The sequence below is a fragment of the Anopheles maculipalpis genome, chromosome 3RL (genome assembly GCF_943734695.1).
Source record: "Anopheles maculipalpis chromosome 3RL, idAnoMacuDA_375_x, whole genome shotgun sequence".
In the NCBI taxonomy this organism is placed as follows: domain Eukaryota; kingdom Metazoa; phylum Arthropoda; class Insecta; order Diptera; family Culicidae; genus Anopheles; species Anopheles maculipalpis.
In genome coordinates this window covers 4,893,019-4,914,001 of record NC_064872.1, presented here as the reverse complement: position 1 = coordinate 4,914,001, position 20,983 = coordinate 4,893,019, and the positions used below count along the sequence as shown (strand labels likewise).

The 20,983-nt window shown below is 45.0% G+C and overlaps 2 protein-coding genes across 6 annotated transcripts in view; both read right to left on the bottom strand.

Annotated features, from left to right (window-relative positions):
* LOC126565616 (ejaculatory bulb-specific protein 3-like) overlaps positions 1 to 20,983 on the bottom strand; it is a 142,033-nt gene that overhangs the window by 82,422 nt on the left and 38,628 nt on the right. The window lies entirely within an intron of this gene.
* Positions 9,871 to 20,983, bottom strand: part of LOC126564444 (mucin-2-like) — a 363,283-nt gene continuing 352,170 nt past the window's right edge. For 2 of the 5 annotated variants that reach the window (XM_050221499.1, XM_050221498.1), the window contains exons 3-6: positions 20,849 to 20,961; positions 13,895 to 14,619; positions 10,638 to 10,841; positions 9,871 to 10,401 (exon numbers count right to left, since the gene is read on the bottom strand). In XM_050221499.1, the coding sequence (XP_050077456.1) occupies positions 9,871 to 10,401; positions 10,638 to 10,841; positions 13,895 to 14,619; positions 20,849 to 20,961 (1,573 nt within the window). The remainder of the gene's footprint in view (positions 10,402 to 10,637; positions 10,842 to 13,894; positions 14,620 to 20,848; positions 20,962 to 20,983) is intronic. The other 3 variants (XM_050221500.1, XM_050221502.1, XM_050221501.1) reach the window with 3 other exon arrangements.

Here is a 20,983-nt window from a genome sequence, read left to right as displayed (position 1 = left end):
TCGCCGTCGTCGTCGTCTGATTCAATTTAATCTGTTACAGATGCTACTGCTAGCTAGCTATCTATGATAACGCAAAGCATTGGACCATTATTGCATTAGCATACCGAAAAACCCTCAACACCGGAGTTAGGGGGACCAGGCGGAATTTCACCAAGCGGAAGGAGAATTGCCACCACGGAAACATGGTCACGTTACGTTCGCGTTTTTCGCCAAATCAAATTATCGTCCTTTTCTTCAACCGTGAAAGCGCGAGCACGAGCGCACGCCGAGGAAAACGATTTTCCTCTCCAGTGGCACCGGTAATTAATGTAAATCCGACAAATTACCCAAATTTACATCGACCCCAACCCTCGGTTACAACAGCTCGGTGTTGACGGTTTCTGTTTGTGTCGTCTGCAAATGTGGCAAATGTTTCGTCAGGTCATCGTAAACATGATAAATTGGTGTTCTAGGCGACAGCATGCCTTTGGTGCGTTCAAGAAACATCCATTTCCATCCATAAAATTGATATATTAAAGTAATATTTTGATTTTTTTAAATAAAAAGCTCTTCAAAGAATCCGCTCTTACGATGCAAGAAAGGAGCAATTTAAAAAAGAAATTTTCACAACACGAACTTCCACGCAAAAAGGATACAAATTCAATTTCGCGGTTTACAGGAATAACTTCTAGCTCCACGTGATACATCGTACGCGCTAAAACCCGCATGGTAAGGTCCTGGGGACCATTTTGTTGTTTGTTTTTTTTTCCACTATCCCAATTTTCCAACCGAATAAAGTCTAATCGTTTGTGGAATTGAAGAAAATTGACGCGCACTTCGCAAAACTTCGGCAATGGAGGCTTCTTCGTTTAACCGAGACGCAACAAAATGGATTCAAATTGATTCCGAGAAAGAGCGAGAACCAAAGAGGAGTAACTCTTTGAAGATTTGTATCTGTGTGTGAATGCTACATTTCGCTCCATTCAGCATAAATGTAACTTAATAAACGATTAAAATGTTGGCTTTCAAAAAAAAAAAATTCACCCAAAACGATTAACAGCCTTCAGACGAGCGTTTCAGTACCCTGGACTCTAACCCTAAGAATTAAATCTCGACTTCAATCACCCAAGCGAAACCTTTGGAAGTCTAATGATTCGTATATGCTAATTGCAGTTCCCATTACCTCGCCGCCTTGGCCTACCTACCCCTCCCTCTTCGCACGTGCAAAGACCACTTCAAGGGCTCGGGTAGAGAAACTCATTCGCGTCATAAAGGTGTTTCAGCTTCGGCATAACACCGTCTTCTTCGTATGATTCTGAGCAAATACTACCCCCGAGTGTTGGTGTCAATAATTTCGAATAATCAATACACCGCGTAAGCCCGTCAAAAGGTTACAAAAAGGCTATGTTTGCGCGAGTTCTTTGCGTCATGCAGCACAAAAACAGATGCTATAAAAATAACAGAAATATTGCAAGCGCTCAGATGCACCCTAGTGTTGAGACAGTCACCAATAAAAACCAACAAATTAACGTCTTTTGCGCACGCAACAAAAGTTACCGATTGTATGTGTTACTTCACACGTCGGAGTGTGTGAAATGGTGAAGAAAGGTGTGTCATCGCCAAAAAAAAAAAAAAACAAGCGACAGTGATACATCGCCGACCCGGACCCTGGCTTCAGCTGACCATGACATGAACTTGGCCAACATTATTATGTCTTACTTTTGGCTGCTATGCCCACTTCCACGACACCCAGCGTGAGGGCGCAATTATTCATTTTTCGCTTCCTACTGCTGCCAAACAGGTCCATCACGCAACATTGGTGACTTTGGGCACGCTGGGAGACCGAGATGGATAAAGTGTCATAATAATTAAAATCCCAACCGGTCGACAGACGGCCATGTGCGTCGTATGTGTGTTACAAAACTAATTTCTTGATTACCTTCCTACAACATTAAGCGTCCAGACGACCTGCAGGTGGGAGGACCTTTAAATATAAGCCACATATTGCATGTGTACATTTTTAATTAGACTCTCAAGTACTGCAGTGGGTTGTCTAAATCCACATGGACACTACTGAACCGTCTCGTGGGATAAGTAGGCTGTGGATCGAAAAACATCGTAGCTGTCGGCAATATACAATCCCCCCCAATTACATGCTACCGGCAGAGCGCACAACGATCATTTCGATGCCACCTCGCGATCGTGTAGATCGTGTGCTTGTGTGCAACATTTCGGTATCACTTTTGCAATGTCCAGCACCGGCAAGAAAACGCGCCACTTCAAGCCACCCTCAGCCAGCGCCTCTCAATTATGGGCCAATTTTGGAGTTTGATACTCTGCGGCGGTTTGGCACTGTTGCGCAGAACCGTCGGACCTGACCACGGCAGTAATTACATAAGCGGACCCGGTCGGTCGTGGTCTACATTTTGCGCACCCGGGCGACATCGATCGCCACAAAAAGCTTTACCCTTGGGTAGGCTCGCCAAACTACAAACCACAACAGCAAACCACAACATGTGCGTTCACTTCATTTCAATACGCCAACCGTACCGGATGGTCCGAATCGAGATCGTGTGTATGAAGCTGGCTGTTTTCAATGCGACACGTGCATAAGTTGCACACAGGGGTGGGGGGAGGGGGGGGGGGGGCGGGTCAGCAGTTATGGATTATGAAATGTACGCTTTTAAATGCAATATTATATCACCGACATCTCTCCTTGGAAATGTCTTTCCCCCATTGCTCAATAGAAAATGAGCCTATCCATCGGTAAAATTCAGACGTATCGATACGCACGCACACACACACACATATACACGGGACACTGCACGCAATTGATCGCTTTCGCTCTCACCTGGGCTCAACCTTTGGCGGCTAGTTTTCACTTTCGTTTACGAATCGATGGAAAATGGCAGAAAATGGACACGGTACCTCCGTACGCAACTCTCTATCGGTCACTACTAAACGCTACCGCCGGACCGTGCCTTTGTTTTTATACGTTCCACCACCACCACCACGATCACCAGCAACAACAACAACTACAACAGCAACGGCATTACCTGGCATCCCCTCTCCTCTTTACGATCGGACAACCCCCTTTGCTCACTGTGCACAGAGCACCATAAACATTCGAGTCACTCTATGTTGGGCACGTTTCGTTTAAGGGTAGACCCTCGCGCTGCTGCAAACCGGACGAGAGCGGACGGGCGAGTCCCTAAACAGACTAATGTCACGCGGAGACCTCACCCGAGACTCGAGCTTGCAGTACGAGAAGGGGTTTAAGGTTGACCGTCACTAACGAGAAATGCGTAGAACAAAAAATCGTGTCTTTCCGTGTCTTCTTAACTCGGATGAGCCTTTTTTTTAAGGCATCATCCGAAAATGCGCCGCAATTTCTTCCAAATTATGATGGATGTATATTCTTAGACTCGTGTATGATGGATGGTTCCAGCCCCCTGGCGCTTTCGATACCGATGCATGTGTCACTAACTGGTTCTCGACAGCATGGTGTGAACGCATGATGGCTGCAAACTGGTTCAGCGTTCCTGCAGTACCAGCAGCTGACGAAATGCATAGCGGCCGCAATGTATTTAATGCCCGGATGGAGCGGAGATGCAATATTGCAGCATAAAAGCTCCAGAGTTCGTTCACTTTCGTACTGGTTTCTGGTTGGCAGTGGCGTTGGTGGATTTTCCCACCAGAATTTCCATGCATCACGTGTTTCTGATGTTGAGTTGATTTTTCTACTGCTAACCAGGATTGGTACGGTAGAAGGAGCGAGAGTTGGATCAATTCTCCGAAAAATGTGATGGATAGATCTGGATTTTTTGTTAGGGAAACGTCTCTACATAGCAAAGCCGACGACATTCATATCTGAAAACGATCGTTAACGCTACTTTCAAAGCCGCCTCGCAGCTTCAGTTTTACCGTAATATCAAATGGAATTCTAGGAAGTCCATATATGCGACATCCTCTAATTAATTAATCAACAACGCTACAATGCCACTCCGCATGCGTTTCAATACTACAATCGCATCAAAATAAACTTCCCGCCAGTTAGAAGCTCCGTTAGGATCAAAAGCATTGTTACGCTGCAGCGTTGACGCTCATTAGCAACACGTGCATCAATGTCAGCCGTTCAACTTCGATTCCATCGTCATCATCATCAGTGGCGTCAATGGGAAAAGGATAATGCACGCTCTAGTTATTTGGTTTTCGCAGAATCAGCCCTTCCTCGGTCTCACATTCCTCTCTCTCTAACTCCAATACAGACGGTTTATGGGTCTGGTTACGCTTCTACGCATCTGCCGCCAGGAAGCCAGGTCGCGAAGGTCGCGAAACCGAGCCACTTTGGCCACATCTCGAACTCGCGAGACGGTATGAGAAATACGTAAGCTCACTGAACTAATACACACTGCGGCATAATCAATTGAGTGGAAAGCATTTGGATTGGGTACGGTCATGTGAATGGAGCAATTCTTTGTCTTGCGACTCGGATGAGTCATTAATGGGTGTTTGTTTGTTTTTTAACGGTTGAGAACGGTTTATCGCGTGAATCGTGCTCAATTATCCCCAATTCTTCAAGTTCACGATCCAAATCAAGCCTAATTGTCACATGCCATATCGTCGCTCTTTTGAAGCACAAATCTTATTACCAATCGAATTAAACGCAAACGATCATTCTCATCCACCAGCTTCGGTTTGCCTCGATTGTCGTCATGACAGCATCTCACATACACCACACATCCCTCGTGATAAAATGACATTAGGCCTGAACCTTTTAGTGACATCAGCAACAGCATAAATCACTTTTTCCCGATCTGATTGTCTCAAGCTGTCGGAAGTGTTGGGTGTGTGTTTTCTGAACTCACCCCGAGCCCTCTCACAGTCTCTTCGCGGACAAGAAAAACATGCCAGAAACCGAAAAAGCTAAATCCGACTTCCTCTTATCGTTTCGCTTTCAACTGACAGCGTTGACACTTGGAATATGGAACTTTTGTTTTTACGTGTGCGTATGCGTGTGCGTTTGTTTAGATCACTTAGGAAAAATCCAGATTCTATGAACGTGTGAGTAAGTATGGAAGTACTTATTGTTATCAACATGTATCATCATGTTTGGTAGTTTCCATCCCTCTCAGGGAAAAACCCCCATCCTAAAGTTAAACAACTTTTGCAATTCTTCGTTCGCCTGTCTGGCTTGCTGGTGTCGTGCGTGTTTGAAAAAAAATGCTTCTTCTCTTTGTTTTGCTGTTTAAGTCTGTGCTGAAAATAAACTGCCTTCGGGATTGTTTTTGTACGGGTGTCACCCCAAATGGTGGATAAATATTGTACCATGCCGTGGCAGCATAGTACGTGCGTGTACCGTGTGTATGTGTTCCGAATGGCGTGTTTTGTTTCTTTTTTTTCGAGAATGGTGGCTTTTTGATGAAGGTTGTTGGTGGCTTGGAGACTTGGAGAAAGGGAAGAGTGGGTGAGTGTTTCGGGAAAACCCCAAATCGTCTACCCGCGCCACATGTTCGTAACTTCTCGATCTTTTCATTGCACTTGGTTGCGTGATGGATCGGAGTCACATCGACACCATCGGATAGATGATATCTGGTAGGTGGGAAAAGTAGAGTGCAGTAAGTAAATCTGGTGGCTGGAAGGCGTTCGTAAGCAAATGGTTTGGTTTAAGTTTTCGTAATGTGCCGTGGAAATCCCACCTCATGTGAAAGGAAACACCCCTGACGTTAAAGTTGAAGGGAAAGGTAAGTTATGACCAAGGGAAGTGAGTTCTTTATTCCAAATAATTGTATATTCTTATGCATGTATTTTACATGTATTGTTTGATTAGAATTAATATTTCTAGCTCAGTAATGATGATAGTTGGATAGCCAATCCTCACTACAGAGGAACGGTCCCCGGATTTATCACCCAACCGCCCTAAAATAATAGTTTTACAACTTCAATTAGTTGGTCACAATCGTTGAATCATAGCTTCGCTCAAGGAAACAGGATTAATTTACACAAAATAGCTCTAACTTGGAAAACCCCGGACGGAAATGGAACGAATCATTTGATTTCATTCTAGTGTTACACATCAATACTGCATTTCCCCTGCAAGCATCTATATGGTTGGCTTTGTTTCCATTTTCCCATTTTTCCCACTACAACTTTCCACGTGCCCAGTCACTCCTGGAGAAGATTGAGCGCCCTCCATTAGGCTTCACGAATGCACGCGCGCTACAACAATTGTACTATTTTGTTAACGATAATTATGCGGTCTAGGTTCATCAGCAATCGTGTATGCTAATGCATCATAGGCTTGGGGATTGTTCATTAGCCTAACCGATGGCTGATGGATGACTCCCCGAAGCGCCGAGCGTGTGGAACACATTAGTCAACAGCGGCTAATGGAGAAACGTTGAAGCGATTGAAACAATTGTTCTGATTTGAATGTTGATTTTGAACTGTTACTGTTATTCCTATAATCAATTGCTCATGGCCCATCGTAAAGGGTGAATTTCACTTTCTTTGTATAAATTATTTTGGGATGAGCTTTATTACTGCGAACGACAAACAAAAACCGTTCCGAAATTAATGCTGCATAAATTCTTTCCACACCCACATGGAGCTGCATTCAATCAGCATCAGTGATGTAATCTCATCTCCATACACTAATGGAACCAACCGGGCAAAGGAACCGATCCTTCAATCGGTAAGGAAAGCGTCTGGGTTTGGGATTATGGATTTTTGTTCCCTTTTCCTTTCTTGGGAATGATAGTATCCGCAATCTGCAACATGGTCTGATAAATATTTCATTCGGATCTCACACCACCCAAAAAAAAACAACGTGACGCACAAGCTTTGCCAGCATTCGACCGTCTCTATCCCCATGAACGGAGACTATTTGTAATCAGATGGATTTTCTCTCCATCTTTCACCACACATGTCCACAGAAAATGAGGTGTGGGGGTGGGTGGTAAGTTCTCTGGAGCTTTGTGTGCGATTTTTCTGCTCCGAGTCGTTCAATCGTTCCTGAGCCCTGAGCCAGTGTGAACGAATGCAGTCAAGCTGACGGGAATTTCAATATGTGTTCTTCTTCGCTTTTCTTTGCGCCGCCTGTCTATTCTCTGTTCGGTTTTGTTGCATCGGCACACAGCGCATAGTGGTTTTGGTTCTCAAGAATGCTGCACACACTAGCCTCGCCTATGTAAATCCCTACCTGATGGATGAAATGCTGCAATACGAAGCTCTACAAAAATGAAAAACATGTCCAACATAGCACGTGTCCTTTTCCCATATGTCCCATAATAAATATTCAGCCTGATGCTGGTCACATCTTTCTATGGGAGCTAACGACATTCAAATGGTGTCCCCTGCATCAGGAAGGAATTTTCTTTGAAACACTTTTAACGTTTGGATACGCATACTGTCAACACAAAGTTCTCTATATTTCATTTATCAAACTTTTCGTAATGACTTTCGCTTCCCATCCGTTCAGATACTTTCTACCGTTCCCTACCCATACGGCGATTCTCAGTGTCATCCTAATTCCAAACGTTCATGGCCAACTAACTACCTGCCAGCGGAACCTGCATCAGCAAAATTACGTTTTGAAACTTTTTCTCCAGCCAACTGCCTTCTTTTTGCTTCCTTGCACTCCAGCACTACCCAGCTCACAGTGTCGGTAAGTGGATTGTCCGTCAAAATTTGAAGAACCTCGGGGGGCTTTGGGGTGCATTGCAATTTTCAATTTCTCTCCTACGCGCTACGTTTGGGGTGAGCGGATTTGGTTCGTTTGGTGTGATGCCATTCACGTTCAACCTTCTTCCTGCCTTAAGAAAGTTTTCACGAGATTGGCGTTGTTTCATTTGCGTAATGGAATGTGCGCGGGTGTGCTAGACGCAGTAAAGCAGCATTATTGATGGTCAGATAGGATATATTCAAGAAAATGGACGATCGTTATCGTGCTGCTTAAGGTAAATGAAAATAACACTCTTTTTGCAATGTTATTCGTAATTTGAATTTGGCGCTGTCTAGCTAGTGCGCCATCTATGCTTGGAAATTTGAACCATTTCATGGGCGCCTGTGTGTAGGCAATTTGCATAGCACCATCATTTATATTTCAAACTTTCCCTTTGAGCTGTATTGGGATTGCAATCAAACAATCTAAAAGCGTTTAAAACGTGTCATAAACGATAACAAACTAACCTTCCAACTTACTTACAAGGCAAGCCCTAAAGTCTACGTACAACGTACGGTACAATCTACTTCTATGGTTTCCTTCACACGTGCGCCTCCATACCACCTGGCTTCGGATACAGCACAAAATCAGCCTCACCAACTGCCAACAACACTCCAGTGCGCATAGACGTCCGTCAGATTGCAATCTTCCGCTTCCGGGACCACGTAACGGAACGAACAGCTATATTTGATTGCCCACAGTGCCTACACGCCTTCACCATCACCCTTCTTTCCAACTATCGTGCTTCGACAACGCGCAACAGGAGTCGTATGACTTTTAAGAGTTATGAGCCACCATCACCCAGAGAAAAGAATAAAACATTTCCACCGTTTTCCTCCCCACGTACAGCATCGTTACACAGGGGAAGAAAACTCATAAGAGAGAAAATGAAATATTCAACCGAACGTTAAAACGCCTCCGATGCCATAAAGCAACAGAGTTGTTGGCAAAAAAAAAAGCGAATCCGAATCTCACTATGATTTGATTGCTCACGCTTCAATTTGTTGCTCGTGTACATTTGAAAGGATGCAATTTATTTATTTCTTTTCAGTTGCAGCCTTCTACTTTTGGTCCTTTCCTGCAAAGAGGTGCGATAACTTGATCTTGAACTTGATCTCGGAAAAAAATCCTATCGTTCGCCTTTTCGGACCCCAATAATCGTGATGAAACTCAAGCGTGTGAAAGAACTTTCTGCTTTTTGAAAAAAAAAACTTGTAAACGGTCTCAGCAAAGTGTTTCGTAAAATTTCCTATACATCTCCATTAGTTAGACGAAGAAAATTGCACAAGGCATACTCACTTCTTTCAATATTTTATTTTCTTGCCACAGCGTCAATTCCTTTTTGCGGCACAAGGCGGATCAATATTTAATAACTACGTATTTCTCCACAACTTCTTCCAAATCCATTTTTCAATCAAAACAACCCAAACCACTTTTGATACATAATATATATTTATTCAATAGTAACATAAGATACATTTATATTCCATGAACCTTTAAAAATTCACCCTGTAATATGTCATATGTCAAATATGCGTCAAATGTCCGGTTCAAAATGGAGCTCCAGAAAGCTTAAAGAGATGATCCGTATGGAAAGGGATGAGATAAGAATCGTTCTGTCCACTCTTTTTCAAGGGGAGGAAATAAATCATCTACAAACAAACACATACATACACAGAATAATTTTATCACATACTCTCTTGATACACTCAATCACAGAAGGTCTTTGCTTGATCTTGATTAGTAGAGCGACAAACCACAAACCACACTGTTCTGCAGATTTGTGGTAGTTTCTGTTAAAGGGGATGAATCCATCAGGAGGAGTCAATAGATATTTGCGCGCATTCAGCAATGTCCTCTTTTTTTTGAGTTGAATTTTCTCGGTCACGGAGCTCAAGGGGGGGGGGGGGGGGGGGGGGCAAGGATTTGCTTGTCACTATCGGGTCAGCTCCCAATCTCGCTCACACATTCGTACACATAACCTACAGCGCTAATATTACTACTCTGCAATGGAAAACTAATGCCTAAAACGGCAAGCATTCTCACATAATTTCAACAACAACTCGGTGCACTGTATGTGTGTGTGTGTCATTCCGGCCATTCTTTCGTATCCTTATTGTTGGACGGGTGGAGGAGGATGAAGGGGTATGGGAGCTTGGTGCCGGGCACTAGATTCGCCGCAGGGCTCGCTGATGCGATTGGATGTGGCTCGTCACCAGCACATCGACCGTCTTCTGCAGCATTCCAGCGATAGCGTCTGCCGTATCGGCAATCTTCGTACCGAGCTGGTTCCAGAGACCAACAATCGGACTCGGCGGTAGGGAAGCGGCCTGCGACGGTGGAACAAAGAAATGATCAATAATGCTGTCCGGGGTGGTCTGTCCGTACTGAGTCGGTGGCGTGCGCGGAGGCTCCTGAGGTATGTAGAAAGGTCTAGCGGGTGGTGCCGTAGGTGGTAGTGGTTTTGGTGGTGGCGGACTAGCTCTCGGTGGAGCCTGTGGACGCTCGTATACTATTGTTGGATATTGTTGTGGTGGTGGTAGTATTGGTTGTTGTTGTGCTGGAAACGGTTGTGGTGGTGGTGGTGCTGGTAGTAGTGGTCGTTGTTGTAAAATGGTCGACGTCCTCGTCGTTGTGATAGTGCGTGGTGTTGTTGTAATTGTTGTTGTTGATGGCGGTGTCTGAGGCACACGTGTTATCTGCGAAAGTGAGAATCGTGTTGGTCGTGTACATCGAGATGCCGAATAAGGGAATTTCTTTTCTTTTTTGGAGTTAGTGTAGTATAAGTCACCACTGTCGTCCAATTAATTCTCAAAACATGGGATTAACACACAGTAAAGCCTTCAGTCGTAGAGAACGTGCGTGCGTCAAGGATATCCCATCTCCTCGGGTAAACAGTTATTCTCGGTAATTACCAGTGTCCCCCGATACTTACAAATCTCGTTGTTGTACGCTGAGTATTTCTGGTCGTCGTCTGACGTGTAGCAGGGCGCGTCTGCCGAACGGTTGTAGTGGTAGGCCTCTGCGTAGTCGTCGTTGTCGTCTGCGGCACAACAGGCACCACAGGTACTGGTGCAATGGACGGTCGACTATTGCCACCATCGTCACCGAACCGATTCACCACTACCGGTGGTGGAGCCTACGAAGGAAACGAAAAGAAACCTCATTAAAATCGTATCCCGCCATGATGTCCCTCGTGCAAGAAGCTTTTTTTCGAAGCTTCATTTCAAAACATCAAACATCAACGTATGCCAACCACCTCTGATAGCCACCTGGCACACTCTGGATGAAAGCAAAAAAAGAAGGATAGCTACATAATACACGTTTCACCCAAAATCAATATCAAAGCATTTACAACTTCAAGTCAAACGTTACTGTAAACTACGACTGGTAAAGCCTACGCCCAGCTCTAGCCCAGCTCGAAAATTCCAAAATGCTATTACAACCCAAAACGCGAATGGAAGCGGAAAAGTTCAATTTCATTCTCGGAATAAGCCAATATACCGTGGGGAGTTCATCAAACCCATTGTCCGTCGTCGTAGCAGCGCGCCCGGTAGTTGTCGGAACCTCGTACACCGATGAAGCCAATGGAAGTTGCCCAATACCGACCGAGATGCCCAAATTTTGATTCCCAGCGCCATCAACAACTACGGGCGGTGCGTTGTCGAGTGTCGCCGTTGACAGGACGAACGCTGGGTCGAACGATTCCTGCGGACGTTCCGGTAGAATTTGTTGTGCCAATTGTGCTTCCAGCCATTGCGGAACTGTTGATACTTCTTCCTCTCGTGGTGGTGAAGTTGCGCCCTGTTGCAGCAGCGATTGACCGACGTTACTGACCGTGTTGATGGTGATGGTGGGCCACGGAAAGCCTTGCGAAACCTGTCCAATTAGGGAAGTGGGATTTTGGTGCAATGGTCAAAAATGTATAAGTCATTTTGCTGCACATTGATGTTGGTGGTGGTACACTGTGGTGCCCGTAGAGGAAACACCCAGGGTTAGTGAGACACATGCCGGTGCAGATAGATGTTGCGCACTGCAAGGATAATCAGCACGGAAGGTCCTGATATCATGGCGCTGGTGCATTTATGTGCTGTAGTGTTTTAATTTGAGAAAATTGGGATCTCGTGCAAACTTGTTAATTAATACAACCGCAAATGAGGTAATCGCATTACACGCATGGACACACTATTATAAAGCAAAGTGATGATTTTTTAACGACCCTTGCACTCAATTCGGGATGAACGCTCGATATGCTTTTCAACACCAACGCGGACAGATAATTATCGAATTGTTGTTCACACCTTGGTTTATTTGGTTGGCTGACTCCGCCAACTCCATGCTTGTAAATTGTTTGGAAACAGTTCCTACAATTCGATACGATGAATTCCATTCTCAAGCATTTGTTGGAAGTAAAACTGCATTCTTTAGATGCGATTCCGTAATTCTTCTTGCACAATCAAACGGCAATTGCCGTTCCTTGACTTTTGCGCTAGCGCTCGTCGCGTGACTAGATGCTTCTTGACCTAGATTTTTGCCCTGTTACTATTGGTAGCTGCTTGGTGACCCCAATCGAGATCTATTGGCAGCTGCGATGTGCTTGTAACTAAGATTTAAATCTTTATATTATTCTTAAAGTCCAACTGAAAATTGAGTTTTTAATTATTATTTCTGAAACCAAGTTACCAACCCACAACAACAAATTTATCTATCCAATATGTGTGCAGCCTATTACACGCAGTTATTAAACTTCAAAGTTTTATGAAATTAATACCAGGACAAAAACACACGCCCATTCATTGTAAGCCCTTTAATTAAAATACAACAAAGTAAATGTATGCCACACGCTTTTGAAGGACCAAAGCGGGCCAAATGACGTTATGGCCGTTCATTTTTTCCTTGGCACATTCATTTGAAACACTCGCTTTCATCATGGTGCAATCATGGTACGTAATAATTGCAATATTTGCACAGCAAACAGATAAAAGCATGACATTGATTGCAGTTTATTTTTTCGTAGAATTTTCTCTACGACGGATTTTCCAACTCATCGGAAGCAGCGATAAATTGGAACCCATTCATTTTGACATCCAATGACATTTGTGTTAATTAAGAACAATAAGAGAACCTGTCACTGCGAAGTCAAAATATTAATAAATCCTCTTATCAATGTCACGGCAAACAATGGAACATAAAAGGGGCATGCATTTGCTCATCAGCGAAATCATCAGCATCCATCGACCGGACATTCCGTTTCATCCGACGCTTCAAACCCACCCGCAGGGCTCATCAATGAAACGAATAATTATCGGTTTTCTTGTGTAAACATGGCTTTTTGCCTGGTATAAAACATCCTCATCGATATGTTCATCCCCTCACTAACGAGGGGGGAGAAATGTACAGGAAAGCGATGTTTACGAACGCGATAGACTCATCAAATGGTCCCTTTTTGCACGGAACGAAGGCACATCCATGGGTCGCTCTCCTAAAACGCAAGCGAACAATCAAAAGTCATAATTTACCACTCTCAACCCTGGCACACCCAGCCAGGTCCAGCCATTAATTCTTGCCAATGCAACGAACGCTGTTTAATCCCTGCTGTCGAACAACGCCACCAGGAAACCCGCACCAGTTGGTGGCTTCGCTTGGCATATTCGGTTATCGCTACGGGGCCACGGGAATGGCTTCCGGTGGTGACTGGACTGAAAATCGTAAACAACAGTCAGCTATCTCGTTCCAGGAGATTCAATGCTACACCATGCCAAACCGTTTCTCGAGAGTATTATCGCTTACGTTGGAGTTTTGAGTGTTGGCTACGCAAAGCATAGTTTCGCCGAAAGCGAATTTGCCCAACGCTAGCCCCGAAAATAAGGTTAGAAAGAAGGAGAGAGGTTAGAAAAGATACAAAAAAAGTGTCTAAAGGGTATTACGTGTTTGTACTATATTTAGTATCCGTGTTATCTTTCACACTCTCACTCACACACACACACACACACACACACACACACACACACACAAACATTCAAGCAAATTAAGTTCTAGTAGTACGTTTCTAGTAGCCTAAAGAAGGGGTTTTATTTGTACATGCACCAATCCCTGCTACTACTGCCGTATCGTAGTATCTTCACCAAGTGTTACGTGCACCAGCCAAAGCGTTAGCGAACCACCGTTAGTGATGTTGAGAAAGTAATTTACCGGTACCGGTACTACGGGTGCTCCGGCTGTGGCTGGTGAGTCGGGTTCGGTATCTAGCAGACCCGGAAGCCCACTGGGAATCGAGTCCGCACCAACCTCGAAAGGGCTACTACTCGCTATGCTACTAGAAATGGTAACCGTATTAAAGGGAATGGACGCACTAGGCGTGTTGCCGGTGAGTTCTACTGGTCCAGAATTGGAGGGTCTAGTAGAGGTGGTAGTAGAGGTGGTAGTAGTAATGATGGTAGTATTGTTGGTAGTGTCGGTAGTGGTAGGGAATAAAATTTGTGCTACCGGTGCCGGGGGCCTAGGTCGTTCGGTCGCTGGCGCAACAGCTAACGGCGGTTGTGGTGGTGAGGATGTCGGAGAAGGCTGGCCGGCCAGCGTCGGATCAATCACTATCGGCTGCACATTGCTGCTCTGTGTCGATGCGGGCTGTCGATCGAGGTCATTTCTTACCGGCCTGTCATTACCACCACTCTCGATCGTATTACCACCGTTGCTGCCACTGCCACTGCCGCCACCGCCAATCTGATTAAACTGCAGCCCGCGCAGATACTCCTCAAACCGGCGATGATACTCGCCGGAAGGATCCCAGCGCTCACGCAGCGCCCGGTACTGATCCGGATAGTCGTAGTATAGACGGGTGATGATCTTTAGTGCGTTCTCCTTCTGAATCGGTGAACAGCGGGCACATTTGGTACGCAATGCCTCTGGAAGAATGCCTGCGGAGAGGGAAAAGAATCCAAGATATCAGTTACCTTAAATAGGAACGATTACGCAATAACCCACGATGAGCAGATCTCACCATGAACTTCCAATTATTCACATCAATTTTACGATTTAATCGTAAAATCCTACTTAACCTCCTCTATTCACAATCCGTTGCAGCTGATGATTCGCTACCAAAGAACCGTACCAAATCGGAAGATTCTTTCGCATGTTTTGCACAACCATTTAATGAGTTTGGTTTGTTAATGGGGCCGTTGTACGTAATTTGCTAACATTTAAAAAAAACCTACTCGAAATTCACATCCATTCCAACATTTTCCCATGCCCTACCAAACAAGAGAAAAAAACCCACTCTTTACAATGATGCCACCGAAACCAGATACCTTCGCTGAGCTCTGGAAGCGCCCTGTCATTCAAAAATCTAGACTGTGGTTTACACTCGAACGACAAAGCTCTTTTTTTGTGGCCACAGAAATGTCCTTTTGAGGTTTACAAATTCTTGCGACGAATGAATGCGGAAATGAATGCCGCAGTTACATGGCAACTCTTGGAGAGGAGCATGTGTTCGTCTAATGGTTTGTCGTAAATTACGGCTCTGTTTGATGCCGTATGTAACCGATATGTTTGGGGACTGTAATTTTCCTTAATTATAAGCTCTTCTCTTGTTTTTCTTGAAAATCGCATTAAACGTATGGCTGTATCTTGTGAGGAAATGATTAAATACATGATTCCTACGTACGTTAAAACATTATTAAAACTTTATACCCCCAAAGACTTCCCGTTCATCAATATTTCCTTTCTCTAACCTGTTCCACAATGGATCACATTCGTCATCTTTTACACATCGGAAACAAAACTACTATAAGCACGGTACGTGCCTAGAATCCTTTCTCACATTCAAACATTGCTCATCCCGAACGCTTCGATGCGCCTCGCATCGAGGGAAAGATATCCCATCATTTCAACCACGCACCCAAGCACGCCAAGTTTCCTACGTTTTGGCACCGGTTGTGGTGTGGAGAATAAATTAAACTTCTCATCCTCATCCGTCGTTGCAGTGTCTCGGACCATCCCCACGCAGTGTCACGTAAAGTTGTTCAACAGGTTCTACTTGCACTTGGCACACCCAAAGTTCGATGCGACAACGTGTTGCAAATGTTGAAATGCAACAAACGCGAATACGAATAAATGCAAATGTCGGTATCGGTTCCGGTGCACTTGCATGGAGGAGGAGGGGAGGATGTTGTTGGTTTAGCATTGAAAGATTGCTTTTAGCCTTTCTGCGAATGAAACCCGAAAATAGAAAGGCATATCCCAAATCCCGTGCTATAATACTTGCTATAAACTTGTGAGCAGAAGCATTCTTAAAGCTACTATATTGTGCTTCGTATTCTTCGAATCTGTACAGGACCATCATTCTCGGCGTTTCGATTCACCATTCACAAAGTGAGACCGACATCTGTTTCCCCTAATATCCCACTAGAGAACATTCTAAATCACCTCTTTGTGTTGATGCATAACGCTGGCAGGTTTGAGGTTTTGTGCAAAGGTGAATTGCGCTACGCCCCATGCTTCAACCAACATCCATTAGCCCAGTTTGATAAAACACTTAGCCAGCAGGTTAACCACAAAAGCTAAATTTGTGTAAAGAGAGCCTCACCACACCGGGGGACTAAAACTCCCTGAACCTGGTTCAGTGGTTCAATCGATGGACAAGCTTACAACAACTGCTTCCACTAGCGCTACTACTACAGCCGGCCAGTTATCGAGCCAGAGCTAACCTGCGGATCAATTCCTGGTTTTTGTTCTACTCTGCTGCATAGCTGCATCCATATGCAAGACTTTGGGATGCCCTTTCAAGCCTTTTTAGCCAAGAGAGCATGCGGAACCCACCAGAACCGGATGGGATGAATAAATAATCGCTTCAACGGTCAGCACCGCATGTGGTTCTGTGAATGGATAAGAGCTTGTTCAACGTGCTAGCACTTTCGGGGCTTTCGGCAGTCGCTCATCCACTTTAGAAGAGGTTTTTCACACTCTCACTCACACAGACACATATTGGTTGAAAATTGGAGTCTTCCCAACGGTACCTGCTTCACAAGCGTCAGGTACGTCTGATTAATCATGCCCACATACCAAAATGCCTACCAACGACAACGTCATCCGGTACGGAAATGGCCATCCTGCCGAGAAACTCGTTAATGCTGACATATAATACTCAGGCGGGCGCTCATCAGCTCAATGCAACTGCACTTTTAGCTTCGCTCCCCCAGCTGCAAAAACCACTTGATCTGCGATTGTGTGACAAGCGCGTGCTCCCTTCCTACAGCATCAGTCGAGGCGACAACTTAACAGCACAGTGCATCCCTCCAGCAACAGGTACGTCGTGATTGCCATCGGAACCCGTTTCCGACACCGGGTGCAACGTCGTGCGCTCCGAGATGACGTTCGTAAATTACCATTTAATGTGAGATAAAATTGCATACCTGCTGCTCTACCGTACCGAGGCTGCTAGCTGGCTTGTGAATTGTAATCAAAAGAATCACAAATAAACCATCCGTTTAGTTGTAGACGAATAGCAAAGGCCTCTTTGTCCCAGACGAGACGAGTGCCAGAGACAAGTGTTTCCATGTGATACTCACAATGGAAATTGATGCCGCCTCATGCATCAACGTATTGTGCATTGAAATGCACTCAGAATAAATGCACGCACGGCTACGACAAGCAGCTTCTATCGTCAGTGACACCGAGCAGGGGACTGAGTCTTTGGGGATGCATCTTTTAATTGCACACCTGAGCTACATACGCATGGGACTGTATGGGGCTAAAAGAGGTTAATCATAATAAATTGTTTGTACGACACTTTGCCATTCGCCTTTAGCCTCTCTGTGTTAATGGTCCTATAAAACGGTGAACACTACGATAAGCATTGATAATTAATCTTTTAACGGAATCTCTCTCTTTAAAGCACACCCGCAGTGAGCAATTCAAGTCAACAATTCAAGCAGAATTTTAATCAACTCCTTCTCGCCCTAGAACGATAAATTGTACTGAATTGATTAACTTTTAATTAAATAATTTATGAGCAGCACGTTTTCGGTAACTCTATTTTCACCAGGGGAAGGTGGCAATGTGACCGCTTTTCCGTATTTTACACCATTCATTTATTCAAGCCTTTCCCGGAGGTTACACGCTTTACAGGAATTACAACGTTCCCAATAGCTCCTGGCTACGTACAGCTTTAAACTGCTTTCCCCGGCCGACTAACCCTTCTTTACATTTCCAACAACTACAAGCTCAAACGCGCGTTAATTCCGTACACAACCCACCCATGTTGTGTGGTGGGTGTCCTCACACACCCTCTCTCCCTCACCACCTCTTCCCACCCCGAGGCTCCTCTCCAATGTGGCCTGTTTGTTATTCACTTTGCCTCCAATTACATATGTAAAGAGGGTGGATAGCTGTTGTCTGTGCCCTCCCACAAAGCGCCAGCAGTGTATCCTCCGGAGTTTTGCATCGCATGCCTTCGCAACACGGACGACATTCTGGATCGTTGAGGCTACACTCTAACCCGCTAACCCAGGCGTAAAAGCCACAGTCATCAAGAAGGATCTAAAGGGTTCCGAAACGGTGGCTGCGTCGAGGGACACGAAATACACACTCTCATCATCGTTGCCCAACGACGATGAAGGAATGCTGCAATCGGCCATGCCCGTCGCACAAAACCCAGGAATATGCTAGCAGGACCTGCGACGTGGACAAGCGTGCCAGAGATGACACGATCAAAGTAAACAAAACACCGCAACGACAACCGTCTTGTCCGTCGTTGTTGTGCTGCCTGTCGACCGCAAAACTTTCTCTTTAAGTCTGCACACGTCCCGCATTGGCACCTGCTCTCGCCGTCATCCCATCCTCATTTTTTCATACCCCAGGGGAGCTATCTGTCGTCTCTATCGAGTTATCTCGGCGCTTTTTACGGGAAGCCACTGTTCCGGTGGACTACTTTGGGATGTCGCAACTACCCGGTAGCGCCTGATTTGATGCTCCGAGGTAAAGGCGCAGTTTCTTTGCAAATCAGGTTTTTTAGCGCACAGTTTCAGCACATACACACGAAAAAAAAAAAACATCGGAAGCTTGGCTTAGGGTACGCTAAACCAGTTCCTCAGGGAGCTCTTGTTATGATAATATTGTTGGAGACAACTTTCCGTAATCACCTGCCTCGTTGTTGGTGTGATTTTATCACCAAGATACACCAACAAAGTGTGAATTAAGTTAGAGCTGTACGGGCTTTCGGAGCACGTAAGAAAGAGGCCGTTGTCTTTGTTTAATAAATTCTAGCCTGGAGACTTTCAGTATGTTATACTACCAATAAAAATTTTCAACAAAATTGTAACACCAGCCTCTAAAGGGAATGCCTCTTGGAATTCCTCCACAACGGTCAATCCCCTGCATTCCAACCAAGGTCTTACCGATGGAAAAATATGATAAAATAAACAAACATTCCCCCATGGTCACCTGCTACTACTCCCCAAAGTATCCACCCATTTGTACCCATCTTCTTCAGCTTTTGTAACCAAACCCGCGTAACGCATACAAATCACCAAAGGTATCGTATTTTACTCGCTCGCCCCATCCAAAATACTCGTTTCTCTTTAATACGCAATTTCTCTTTTTTCGCCGTTTTTGTTTTGCTCCAACAGCCTTTCAACCCACCCTCTGGGCGGACATTCCCAACAATCCCTCGTGTTTATTCATTTCTTTTTGCTTTATTTTTATCTTTTCAGGTTCATCCACACCGTGGCATAACAAATGCGTACCGTACCGGTCACCTGGTGGGTGAGATCCACGGGACATAACACTAAAGGATAGGGACACGATGTGTTGTGAGGACCGTACGGACAAAAGAACCGTTACGCCGGAAGTTATGCTAATTAGTTGCGATCCATTTTTCTTTCGCTTTGTGGGGTGGACTTGGAAGAAAGGGGAGAGTTGCTGGAAAAGGAATAACAAACCCTTAACCTTCGACAGTCAAACTGACCACGAACCATCGGCATCGGGTCTGGGTAGTGCTGTGATTTGTTTACGTTGGGAGTACCAGTTTTTCCCCCCGAAAGCCTCACGATCGAAAAGCCGCATATAAAGAAGGTAAAAAGGGTTTCCCCATAGGTCTCCGCTCCCCAATTCGATTAAGGATTAAGGGTGCAATTTTTTAAACATTTTCTGCTCCATTTTCCTTCGCCCGTAAACTACACACCCTAAGTAATGGGGCTCCATCGATTGTCCCACCTATCGGGGAGGACGAAAAAAGGGTTTCCTCGGTGGCAAGCCTTTTCCACTCTGTACCAGTAAATGGATACAAATTATCCGGTTTGGTCGGGTCTCACCGCCTCACCGCTCGATGATGACTGCCATTAGAATAATGACGACGGGGAGTTGACGAGGGAATTAAAGACCTAATCGTCTACAAGTGTAGCGTCGTCCACTCCAAAAACTCTCGCCCTTACAGAGGGACATTGGAAAAGACGACGACGACGGTTTATACCAACTTCTTCGCTCCAAGGCCAAGGACGTTCGTGGCACGCACAAAGCACAAAGAAAACCTCCTACACGAAAGTCCGAAGCGAAAGTATATTGCTTTTTAATCGTTGACCACATTCCACCACTGTTTGAACGATTGAAACAGGTTGTAGCAGAAAAATCGTTTCCTTTCTCTGCTGCCGCTACTGCCACTACCACAGATGGTAACGAAACCTAAAGTGCCAAAATGGTTGGAAAACAAACAAACACCAGCACAGAACGTTGCACTGTAGCACTGTAGCAATAGAGTGATGGGGCCATTGGGCCACCATCTGCACACGCCACAGTGCGTTTTTTGACGGTTTGCAATTTGAATTGCAAACTTTCTTGTTCGTGTATGGTCGGCACAAATGTTGGGCCAACATTTAGAAATCTAATTTTTCCTACCGGCGCACAGAACCGTTTGGGATTGTTATCAAGGTTTTATTTATGATTTATAATGCTTCACAAACACCCTGGCCTGGTTTTGAAAATTAGAATTTTATCATAAAGTCACAAATACGTCAGCGCTTCTGGCGCTGATAGCATGACTAGCCCTGTAAACAATCCACAACCCCAGGTCTCACCTGAAGCGAGCAATCGGGTCAATCAGATGAATCAACACGCTATACGCCATACACCGGTTAACCAAACAGCAGTACTTACGTTTCAGATCCTTGCCTTCCGGTGGGCACGGTTTGCGACTGAGCAAACAGTCGACGTAGTTCGACACCAGCCGATTGCTGCCCAAAATGGTGTCAATGTCCAGGTTGTCGTATCTGCAAACGGGTACAAGAGAGT